We start from the raw sequence: 12794 nt of genomic DNA on the forward strand, positions 1-12794 counted from the left end.
TCCTCTCCTTCCCCCGCCCCCTGCCCTCCCAAACCTCTTTATTTCCCACCTATTTTTTATTCCAGTGGTCTTTACAAGGACCCATTTCTAACTTAAAAAACAAACTCAAAGACATTTGCAAACATGAGCTTGACTTGTAGTTAGCGACAAAACCGAGGCAGGATCCCTACGATTTAACTGTAAAATGTAAACATAAGCCACACCGTGGAGGTAGCAGCGAACTGTATCAGAGAAAACCCGATATGGTGGGTAAGATAGTCTGGGGCCAAGATGGAGACTTGCCCTCTGAAAGACAATTATTATTACATCACCAGTTGTACTTAGACGCCTAATTTGTGTAAAGAAACCACTAGCATCCATGACGTGCAACTTGGAATAGATTGTAATGCATCCCCATAGCGACCAGCTTGGCAAATTAGCTAAGGTAGGTTACATTAGGGGGTATGATGCTTAGAACTTTGGGTTCATGGTACCACTGTACCCCAAATGCGACCAGCTTCCTATTCTCGGAAGTCTTTCTATTTGCAAATCAGCTTTTGGGAGGGGTCACTTGATTAGATATTGGTAGATCAGTTTCCTAAGGAGATTGGAAGATTTCATGGTGAACCTGATCCCGTAGGGACTGAGTTTCCAACCAGTCTAATTATATTTATTGGAAGATATTCACTGAGAAAGAGAAACCAATCAGTGCAGGATAAGCAATGTAAGCGGAACTGGCCAAGCTGATTAATAAGCTGGTCAAAAACTGGGGGATGTTGTACAAATGATGGTCTCTTATTGGGACATCAACATGGCGCCTTAGGGAACATTTTCGATTTACATTCTCAGTCTCAGCAACCACACCTTCTCTGCTGAGAGAGGGCGAGTCACAAAAAGGTCTTCTTGAAATGAAAACGTGCATTTTAGTTTCTGTGATACAGTGGACCTTACCATTAAACAAAAAATCATTTCCTACAAGCCAAGCCCATGGTAATCAAATTCCAGTTAACAGGTCAGGAACATTATCAAATCAAATTAATATAGCACTGATTATTAACAGGAGGAGAAGGGGAAGAGAAGTCAGTGGGTAAAAGACTAGAAGGCTACAGAGATTCCACAAAAACAAACTGAAAGGGTGGGAAGTGGGAAGGAAAAAAACAAACCAAGAGGACAGACAGACTGACAGAATGACGGAGAGAGGGAGGAAGTTGGGTACGAGGGAAAACAAGGTTAAAAGTGAAGGAGCCATCTGAAGTCCCTGGCACAGCATGCCTAATACTAAGGGAGGAAAAATAAATAAACAAAAGAAAACCAGAGGGGGAAATGCTGGGTGGGAAGAGAGGGTGGATGTAAAGTTGGAAGGGTGATCCCATACAGCATAACTCCTACCCTAGGCTGGCGGTCACGTGGAAGCCACGATTAGAAAGCAAAGCAGCTGGTGCATTGCAAGGAAACAATGGGCCAGGAGGCATAGAGTGGTGGCACATATCTTGGCAGCGAAAGTCAGATGGCGAGGTGGAATGTGAATGCTGCTTTGTTAATTGCTGTGTCTGCTGCCTCCCCTCGCCCACAGCCACAGGACAGGGAATGAAATTTTATGAGGTGTTAATCTGTGAGCTGGTGCCACGGGGGTGGGTTGGGGGGGAGGCTTCCTCCTTGACCTGGCATCTGGATCAGTTTTTAGCACTACGTCTAAGAAGGAGAGGTGGAGCCCGGCACTCGAGGCAGGGCTTCTGCGGGTGTGATGAGCTGGTTTATAAACAGGAGTGTAGAAGTGTCCTTGACCTTGCTTTACCATGCCTTCTTCCGCTCGCCCTCTCTTTTTCTTCTGTTGAAAGGGGGAGGGCTTGGTGGCACTGGGATCATAACGTTTTATTTTTAGAAAAAGCTGGGAAGTTACTTCTGCAAACCACGAAAACGGGATGTATACAGGGACCCACGGGGGAAAAGGCATCATGCTACTCCCAGGGATTCCATTGAGAAGGTTTTTGGAGGTTGTTAAGGCTGAAAGAGTAGACTGACCTCAGCTGGTCAGCAAATGTGGTATGATGACTCACCATTCTGCCCTACGTGATGCGGGAAGACACATTTTCCAGCGAAATTGGTCATGGAAATAAAAAGCTCAGTAAAGGCCGAAGGGTAAAAGCAAAAGTGTAAGATGAACCAGCTAAAGACAGGCCCATGGAATACAGATGGAGGATTAAGATGCTGTACTCACAACAGCATTTCCTGAGTACATTAAATGTTTCTCAGTTCAGTTTCTATTTCGTTTTCCAACAATCTACTAGAGCAGGGCCCCCCACATTATGAATGTGTTAAAAGAGAAATACTTGATGAACAATAATATAAACAGTGGGTTCTTTTAACCCCCCCTTTTTCCTTATTTTTTTCCCCCTAGCGTGACAGGGTCAATAGGGCAAAAGCAAATTAGAGGCAGCGCTGAAAAAGAGAATCCGTCAGTTCAGTTGGCGGATGTGCCTTAATGAATGGAAATGCTTCCCAGTCCTTACTCTATGGTTTGGCTGGACGCATTGAAGTGAATCAGATCAAGCATGTTTTTCTGTCTGATCTGGCTAGGCTAAGAGACAGAAGCCTTGTCTTTCTCAATTTTAATTGAGGTCTGATTTCCCTTAAGGATGGAACATTCTGGCTTAGTATACTGGCTGTCCTGAGACTTTGGAGTCTCTGGACCGTTTGCCTTGAAGAGGTGTGCGGATACCAGAATACTGTGTCCCTTGGTAAAAGTCATATATCTGAACTATCCATCGCCCAACCTCATTGTGTAGGAAAAGAAATATTAAATTCTAGTTAGACACCCAAGTGATAAAGGGGGACAAAGATGCTCTTAGGGAAAAGGGGAACGGATTTTTTTTCCCTCCCTGCAGGAAAGGCCTATAAGCCTTTCCTAGTAGTGGAACTATTTTTATCCAGAGGGAGGTTACTTGAATAGATCCCTCTTTTCATGTAGATAATCCGCCACCCAATGGTGATGGTGGGACTTCGAGCTTCTCATGCCTGGGAGATGTTCTCTGATCTGCAAAGAGCCACTCACATATAAGTGGAGGTTTTCTCATCACATGAATAGTTTTCTCTTGGAAGGTTTTTTGGGGGGAATGGTCGAGTTTCTATCCCTGTAACTGACCCAACTTGCAACAGCCTCATTCTCCGCAAGTTATGGAAAGTATATTCGGCATAGGCTGTGATGTTATCATGCAGTTATGCTACAGGGGCCCTCAAGGCATCATGTCACTGACACCAGCAAGCATGCAGATCAGCTATTCTGTTAATTGGGACATTGCTTTGTTGACCCATGGCCATATTCCAGGGCTGCTGGTGTCGTTGAGAAAGGCCGGGTACCTGTGCTGTGGTCTCTGGGATGACACAATGGCTCCCCTTTCCTCCCAGGACTGGCCCTTGCTCTTAGTTATTTAGGACGGAGGCTTTCAAAGGGACGGTGCCCCAAATTCATATGCTCATAAGAGAGGTTTTGTGTTTACAGTGTGAACATTTCTATTTGATTACTTGTCTGGCTGATCTTAGTGACTCAAGGTTAATTCAATTAGCGCTAGAATTTCCACTTAAAATAGCACAAGGCTTCTTTCTTTCTGTTTTCTATTTCCTTGCTCATAAGATAATGAAGTTGACTAGAGTAGCACTTGAACATCCCCAGAAAATGAGTCTGTGCATACAATAATGGGTTGCAGTGTCAGGGCTTTCTATGTTACTATATTAAATGGATGATTTTTACATTGTATGTCAAATTCCCATCAGCCCAAGACGTGGCGTGCTTTTAAGCTGATGCATTTAGAGCTTCGTCTGTTCCCAGGCCTGGTTTGGCTCCTCCCATAGCCTTACACACCTCTCCAACTTACCCCAGCTCTGAAATAACAGCATGGCCAGACAAGGAACAGGGCCTATATGTGAATTTGCAGGAGGTGAAGTGATTTTTAAACTCTACGTGAAGCTGGGGAATCTAGAAACTGCTACACTCGGTGACATTTTGGTAAACTAATCATAGATCGGAAGCAGAAAAATCATTGTTATAGCTGTATGATCCCTTCTGAAGGAAAAGGAAATTAGTTAGGAACTGAAAGGTAAGAGTAGGAAGGGAAAAGATTTCAGCTCATAGGTTCTAAATTCTGCAGGCTAAAAGGAATGATGATTGGTCCATACCCATAAATTCAATCCCAAGATGCTCTGCCAATGCAGAAAGTTGACAAAAAAAAGAAAGAAAGGGAAAAAAGTTTCAGAAAAGAGCAATACACTGCACTCCAAAACACATTACACACGACTATTACGGCTTTCTGTGCGTGCACATGGAACAGGGCGAATGGTGGGTGGTTAACACAGCAGTGCTCAGGTACGCCTCCGTGCGTCCGCATAGGGAACTTCTCTGTTAAAGAGGTGTGCAAATACCGGCACACCACGTCTTTATTAACCCTTAAAAGACCTTACTGAGGGAGAAGTTGTCCTCATTTGGGAATAGATAAGTTGTATTTATGATAATTTTAAAAAGGCATTCAGTATTATTTCATTCCTCTCTTTAAAAGGCAGAGATGAAGTTCCAGGGAGGTGATATTCTTTTTCCCCCCCCCCCCATAGGCACATAGGCAGAGCCAGGAGTAGAAATCAAGAGGACAGCACTTAGGTCTGAAAATTCTCTCTCGCTGGATTTACATTTTTCGTAGTCCATGGCTAGTTATGCTCTAATATTTCTTGTTGTTTCGGTTATTAGAAAAAAATAAATCTCCTTCTCTGCTCCTAACCTTTCCTGTTCTCCACCACTGACATGTTCCAGTCACAGAAAGCAACAAATGCTTCTGCCCAAAAAGCCAGAGAGGGAACTGGGACCAGAGCCTGCTTCTGGTTTTTCAAAGAACTCCTGGGTGTCACAGGACAACTCTGGATGCCTCGCTTTTTCAAATTGTAAAAAGAAAAGGGGGCTGTGGTGGGGGAAGGATCCAGTTCCTGGGGTCCTTAGTTCAATGGATTACTTCTTCAAATAACAGAGAGCCAATCAGATGATCACTCTCGGGGGCTGAGCTCCGACACCCAGATGCCAGCCCAGGGCTCGGGGAAGGAGCTCCCTGGTGTGAGCTCACAGCCCACAGTCCCGGCAGGCGTCAGCTTGGAGACTCCGAGACTAAAAGGACTAGCAGAACCTGCACAGGCTCAAGCGAGGAAATGGGCAAATTAAAAATAAAAGCCAAAAACTTCCAGAAATGACACTTCCCAGGCTCGAAGCAAAAATTGTTAATCCAATTGCATCGGCTGGGCCGCTTTAGGGTTCCTCATTGGTGTGTAGATGGCGGAGAGGCACGTGGGAAGGAAGGGCAGAAGGAAAAGAGATTCCGAGGTCTCCATTTCTTCCCTGATCACTGACTAGAAGATACCACGGGGGTCCAAGAAACATGAGAGAGCATCTATCGCTTAAGTCTGAACGCACGTGGTTGAGGGGGTACTGCTCTCACAAAAACATCGGTGTGGGCGTGGACAAGGCGCCTCCAGCAGAGAGAGGATAAGGAGGGAAGCGTGCTGGGTTCCTCCACTTTCAGCTCCTGTCTCTGCCGTTTGCCTGTTCAGTGACTTTGGACCAGTTAATTTCTCATTGACAAAATGCTTATGACACTAACACACGCACCACAGGGAGGACCCTGTGGAATAAAGGAGCCATGAAATATGTCGGCCAACAGCAAAAGGGGTTAAGAGCTTGGAGGGTGGACGTATCTGGAGATCGACCTTGGGCCCCTTATTACATGTAGATTTACTTTTACTTAATTCATGGCCAGGGAAACTCTTAAAGCTGCTGGGATATACCCAAGAAGTTAGACTTTAAAAACTTTCTACTTCTTGAGGAAATGAAGCTTCCAGATTAAAAACTAAATCAGAGAGCACATTGAGTAGCAGTAATAATGAGAGATAGTGTGTATAATAGACTGCCTTGGGTCCAGGCTACTCAGGGAACTAGCTTAAGTTTTCATAAATTAAAAGCCACAGGATTCAGGATTAATTTGGTTGCACAATGTCTACAGCAAAAGTTAGCAGTTTGTTCAGATCCAAATGAACTTGTCTCTGTGCAACTCTCAGTTTGACAAAATATTTCCCCCTCATTGGCTTCCTTTATATAAACTTTGGAGCATCAAGGACAAGAATTCACTTTCCAAGGAAGTGATAGTAAGCTTCCTTACACATTTCCTTGAAGACGTGGCTCAAGTTTTTCTACCTAGAACCGCTTCCATCTTAATGCCTTTTCCTCCTACCAGTCAGTAATAATTTAAGGGTTAAAGCCAAGATATCTAAACTCTTTCCGGAGAATCATTATTCCATGCCTACATGAACACTGCTAATGATCTATATTAGTTGCGTAGAAAGCTTGGTTAAGTCTTCAATAAAATTAGTAGCATGCTCATGCATACGTATTACTGCATTTACAGTTTTATAGGTAAGTCTGTGAGCCTAACTATAATTTCATTTCATGGGAAGTCATTCATATCAGGCAGCTCCAATTTCAAATAATTCAAAGGGAAATTGGTACTTAAAATTGGAATCTCTTCTGGCCATAAGCCCTAACAAGGAAACAAGCAGAGGAAACATGCATCATTCTCGACCTAGAGCAAATACTGCTCTAATTTATTTTTACTATTGGTGGCTACATTTCTTTCATTGTGAGTCAAGAGAAGCAGAACACACAAACACTTTTCATTTGATGACGAAGTTATTACTTTCTATCTGTTCTATTTAATCTCATGTTGGTTTAGGCTCATTATGTATCATATGCTTCCTATTGAACTTCTGTCTAGCCACTACATTTTTCAAATTAAATTAATAATTCAAAAACACAAAGGTTGCTGTAAACAATTTAGTGTCCTTTCCTACATGCGATTTCCTGCTGTGCAGTAAGCAATATAAAAAATTAATTTTATCTGAGAGTCTTCAGCAACTACTAAATATTGACTCACTAATCCTTTGCTTTAGGATTTTATAATTGTTTGAGGAGAACTGATTAACCTGTAGGTTAATTTAAATTTTCAGTGGCATCAGAGGAAAGAACAATTAAACAACTTGCTTTTACCAAAATTATCCATACATGTATTTATGGTCTCTGATAAAATCTGAAGACATTTAAGATTTTACTCTTTGATATTTTGGGCCTCCTTATGCAAATAATATCAAAGATGTAGGTATAGTCTTGACTTTCTGCACCTCTGAGATTTTAAAGTTCTGTCAATGCCATTGATAAATGGGACATATTTAGCATCTGACTTCTAAGTTTTGACTTACCTTTACAAATGCAGATACTTTTTATTTTCACATATACAAATCCATATTGCCATTGAGCCCTTTGGAGTGTAATAGGAGGCTTTCTCCGTACTCCCAAATTTCCATGTGCACATAAGCACATTCACCAACACACACACAAGAAAGTCTCACTAACACTCAGTTAGAATTTACGATAATTTATGTAATAGATTGTGCCTTTATTCTATTGTCAGCAAGATACACATGTTGGATAAATAAATTAGTAATTTCAATGGTTTTTAAAGCATTTAGAAATCAACACAAGTAATTTATGAACTAGTAACCTCTGATTCAAAATTACATTTAAGGAGATCTACTGGGTTTACTTATTCCGAGAAAAAGCCTAAAAGTTCTAAGATTGCACTCTGTATAACTATTCTATAATTTGGGCTATTCTATAATAATTTCCTATTATATATTAGTTTATATATGATATACTTGATGCATTCTGCCTCTAACTATTGAAGCTGCATTTTTTTCCTCTGCCCAGAAGTCTATAAATCAATTATGAATTGCCCATATATGCACACAACCCCCCTTCCCCCACAATGATGAATACAATCCTTGAAAGCAGGAACTCTGTGTCAAGATAGGTCAAATTTGAAGCTGACTCACCTTGACAATATTTTTCTAGAAAGTATTATAAATATGTTTTATTTCAAGGCAAATGGCTGCCTTCAAGAAAGCCATATAAAATATGCATTTGTTCTTTTCTTTCGTACTTTAAATCCGTTTTTATAAATCAATAAATGCCCCATAGGATACTCTGACCAGAAAAACTGCATCAAATCCTAATAATGAAAGTTATGTGTTAATAAGCATTTTAAAAACTGTTCATTCTTTTAGAATGTCATTCTTCTATTGAAAATGAGGTTTACTAAGTTGAAAAAATGTTTCTCTTTGAACCTGGGGAATATCTTTTCTTTTAAAATTTATGGTATGTGTTTCAGATTTTATGAACACAAACAATTAAATTTTGATCATTACCATTGCGGCAGCATTTCTTATCCTTTGTGCAGCCTACAGTGATACTTGAACATAAAGTTCTTAAAGTAGCAACATTTATTTTCTTGCCTTCTATCTGAGAGTTTGCAGAAATGAAAACTGAGAGTTTAAGATCTAGAGGTTAGAAAATTAATGCTGGGCAAGACAGCTGTGGAAAGCAGTTTCTGTATGGAAGCTATTGCTTTTCCAGACCTGAGGCAGCCCTGATGCACAGTCAACGCGGACTTTGCTCATAAATGCACTTCCTATCAATCTTTGTTACATCAGGGTAAATATGAATGCTGCTTTCTTGGACGTCTTCCAAAAGTGCGATCGAAAGCTTACTAAAGAATTTATTTAAGGAATCACACTCTGATTCCACATAGTGGCTATATTTAAATGATATCTTCTGAAAAAGAAAATGGTCTAAAATAGAAGTTGAAAACATCTTCTCTGCCTACTACTGTCAGATCTAACTGCATCATTATTTGGAGCAATAGCTTCATTTTAAGAATGCTTGTCTGTATAAAGTGCCCTAACATTGTCTTCAGAGCACAATGAAACTCGATATGACACAAAAAATTTAATAATACAAATGTTCAGAATTTTCATTCAATTCTACAATATGATGTTGTATTCATACAGTCACATGATTTGCTAAATCTATGTTATTTGAATACAAACCGATTTCTAAAAGGAATGGCTTTAAAATTATTTGGTAAAATTCTACTATTCCTCTTCTATTTTTATTTTCCATCTTATCTATCTTTAAAAAGATTAATAACATAATCTTTGATATGTGGCCTGTGTAAATATACCATCAGCACCACCTCACTAAATAAATGATTGAATATTACGGATTGGGTCTCCCCTTAATGCATGTGAAATTAATTTTTCCATGAAATTTATTCTTCCACAACTGTTAACAGGAAGAACAGGATCTTAGTCTTTGCATGCATGCAAGTAAGAGTAAATTTCTGATTCTTTTAGGGCCCCCACGTGACTGGCTCGTATCACTGTTTCTTGTGTCATGTGAATTCACACCGATTAGCTATGTGAAGTATTTTGCAGGGTGAGCAACTGACAATCTGAATTAGGGATTGTTAACTCCAGCCCACTGCCTGCTTTCGTGAATAAAGTTTTAATAGCACACAGCCATGCCCATCAGTTTATGCATCGGCTATGGCTGCTTTGTGCAGAGTTAGTGGTCATGCAGGTGATAACTCTCACCTGTAAACCCTGAAGTATTTACTATCCGATCTTTCACGGAAAAAAAACTGTCACCCATTCATCTCAATGGGTAACTATATGGAGCCCATTTAAAATACAATGCTTTGAAAGCTCCAGAATTAAAAGCGACAGCCCAGTTCACAACAGGACAAATTACATGATTTAGTTTATCCATGTAATTTACATACATGTGACTTGGGTCTTTTAGGGATGATGTTCGTAAGATGCCATAGAAATCCGCCAAATTTCTCAGTTCTTCATTTAGAACATATATCTGGATGTAAACTATATATTTCAAAGTAAATAGTGAATATTTTAAAACCCCTATTTATCCCTAAAATTGTCATTGAAACTAGCATAAAGAAATGCAAATATAACTAAATGATTGTTTAAACTAATCCTGAATCACCTGTTTCCTAAGCAACATAGAGAGAAGCCAGGATATCTCATTTGCTGTGAAATGTTTGCAATTTTCCTACTCAGTGCTCTTTTTATACCTAAATGCAAACTGTTAATGAAGAGAAACATCTGAACTCTTTTTAGCATGTTTATTTGTTATAAATAACACATTCTGAGTCAAAATTAACTTACCATCATTTCAAGTGCATACTGATTACAACTTAGCAACATCCATCGCAGGACGTTGCCATTTTATAAAGAAGATGGACTGTTTAGTGGAATGATTTTATTTTATCAATAAGAGTGAGACTTTTAAATGCCTTTATTATAATTGCACTGTGTGATATTGACTCTCATTTTGTATCACATTATTCAGTATCCATTTCAGAAGCATCCGGAGCCTCACACACCTATTAGTATCTCAGAGCCCACTAGTCACGAACAGAGGAAGTAATACAATCGCTTGTGTTAATGTTCTCATGCGACAGGCAGAGACAGTCAATGTTAGACCTGGTAAAACACATCTATGTCTAGGTGAGATCTGAGGGGAGATGCAGCAACAAGAAAGCGGCACCGACTGAGCATGCTTCTACTCAGGCAGAGACAGAAAGGGAGTGGACGTACTGTAGAAGCTGGCCATTACGTAGTTTTGGCAGCGATCACCAGTAAACTCATTTGGGCACCTGAGAGAAGAAACAAAAAACAATGGTAGAAAAAACAGAGAAAAAGAGAAGAGGTGAATATATGCTAGAAAGAAGCTCCTTCAGTGTCATTTGACTGAACTTGGTGAGTTCACCCTCAGGAACTGAGCCTTTGTCCTAATCATGGTTTTCAGACTCTGGCATCTGCCCCAAAGGCTTAAAAATCTGGGCAAAATGGGGTCCTAGGGTTTGTATGATAGATAGAAAGATGGCAGCATCTGAAGTGACTGCTTTCTTTCAAAGGGACTCGCTTAAAATCGCATCTGATGTTTTCTTTATCTCAGTTTTCCATTGGAGAGCTTCGGTCAAAAGTGCCGGAAGGAAATGGTTTTTGGAGGGCCGGCTTGCCTGCCATGGTCGCCAGCATCACTGGCCATTCGGACCGGTCATTCTAATTTGCCTCTATGATCTTGGGGGCCCAAGCTGAGAGACCGTGAAAACCAACTCATGCCCCGAGTGGTTAAACCATCGTTAGGACAAAAGGAAATCAGTTACGACTGAACTGTAAAAGCACCAAGCGGTAGTAATTGTTGCTGTAGTTTGGGGGAGAAAGCAAATTTCAGATTATTTTAACATACTTTCTTGGTTTTGGACTTTCATGGGCACATTCTCAGTACATCTTGCTCCAGTGAATCCAGGTTGGCACCTAGAGGGCAAAAATGTGATAAGCAATAGAACGCTACAGACACTGCATTTTCAGACTGGCAATTTTCCTCCTATGGAATATGGAGATTCCTACAATGACCTGGAGGCTGAACAACATAAAGAGAAGGAAAAGAACACATTTAGAAAACCATGTTACATGGAAACTGCGGGGTATGTATTTTTGTTGTTGTTTGCTTTGGTCTTCTTAAGAACACTTCATTGCAACTGAACTCCCAGGGAGGTGGGAAAGTCAAATAGGGCTGGCAAGGCCTGGGGAGCTAAGTCACTTTCCCTTTGGCATTTCCTTATCTGCCACTGAGCAAGGGCTCCTATCTTGTTAAAGCACTTGTTTTGATAAGGACTTGGTGGTTCTTTCCATCATCTTTTCTTATTTAAATGATCCCGAGCAAGTCTGTTCATAGCCACTCAATTTTGTGCTTTCATAGGTACTTTTACGTAGTAAGTTCAATCATCAAACTACAATAGAGGTCAGGTGCTTATACACTCTAGTGATTACTGACAAGAAGAACTATATTCCCCCCCCCCTTTTTTTTTAAAGGTATGACAACTTAGGTCTCCTTTTTAATACTGAAAGACAGAAAGAAGCAGACATTTATTGGCACAAACTTCACTTCATCCAGTGATCCCCAAAGACAAATACATGTTTAAAATTTAAAGGATGGGTCTACGGTAGTACTTCGTAGGTGTCATTTCGCATTTGAGCTAAAACTATTTTTAAACTGCGTCACATTTTAATTTTATTCACATACATTCACCTATCTAAATTCTAAAATCTTGATATAATATTGTTTGTAAGATCATGCAATGGGGATGTGCCTAAATATGGAAGTCCTTTCTAATTGCTCTTTTTGCTGCTATTATACCAGTAATGAAAGCATTTCAGATTGGATCCTTTTACCCAGTAACATGCTCTAGTCAATAGGGCCATCAAAAGATTATAGGAAGCAAATAAACTTATTTGTTTCTCAAATACCCTCATCATGGTTATTATCCATAGTTCATCTATAGCATAACCATCATGCAAAGCCCCTAATAAAATGTAGTTGTGACAGCATATACCTGGTGATTTACACCCGACCGACCCTTTCTTCTCCATAGTAAATAAGAGTAAATATTATATTTTTGGCATCAAAGCAATGTGAATAAAACTATCCATTTTTACAAATATAAGGATATTTTTCTCGTTCCCCTTAAAACCAAATTCAATCCCAAAAAAGTGTTATAAAGTGATTTGGTATATCTAATTCTCCTATTTCATGAAGAATGGCCTACAGGATAAAACACTAACAGTTCTGGATTTTTAGTACCATAAGTTCTTGTGTAAACTTAAATATAATTATGATCATGGGTATTATCAATAATCTTAACAATGAACATCTTATATTGATATAGCCCTCTTAACCCTTCAAAACATACATATATATATACACACACATACACACAAATTCAATTATATATATATATAATTATGTATATATAATTATATATATATTATATATAATTGAACTGCATTTTTGGATTAGAATATTTTTGCAT

At 39.7% G+C, this 12794-nt stretch overlaps 1 protein-coding gene across 7 annotated transcripts in view; it reads right to left on the reverse strand.

Annotated features, from left to right (window-relative positions):
* Window positions 1-12794, reverse strand: part of NRG1 (neuregulin 1) — a 182372-nt gene that overhangs the window by 12831 nt on the left and 156747 nt on the right. For 3 of the 7 annotated variants that reach the window (XM_077760756.1, XM_077760764.1, XM_077760770.1), the window contains 2 exons: window positions 10516-10574; window positions 4153-4176 (listed from right to left, as the gene is read on the reverse strand). In XM_077760756.1, coding sequence (XP_077616882.1) covers window positions 4153-4176; window positions 10516-10574 — 83 coding nt within the window. Of the gene's footprint in view, window positions 1-4152; window positions 4177-10026; window positions 10575-11170; window positions 11239-12794 lie in introns of those variants that run through there. The other 4 variants (XM_077760776.1, XM_077760777.1, XM_077760759.1 and 1 more) reach the window with 4 other exon arrangements.

The sequence above is a fragment of the Crocuta crocuta genome, unplaced genomic scaffold (assembly GCF_008692635.1).
Source record: "Crocuta crocuta isolate KB4526 unplaced genomic scaffold, BGI_CrCroc_1.0 scaffold546, whole genome shotgun sequence".
Lineage (NCBI taxonomy): Eukaryota > Metazoa > Chordata > Mammalia > Carnivora > Hyaenidae > Crocuta > Crocuta crocuta.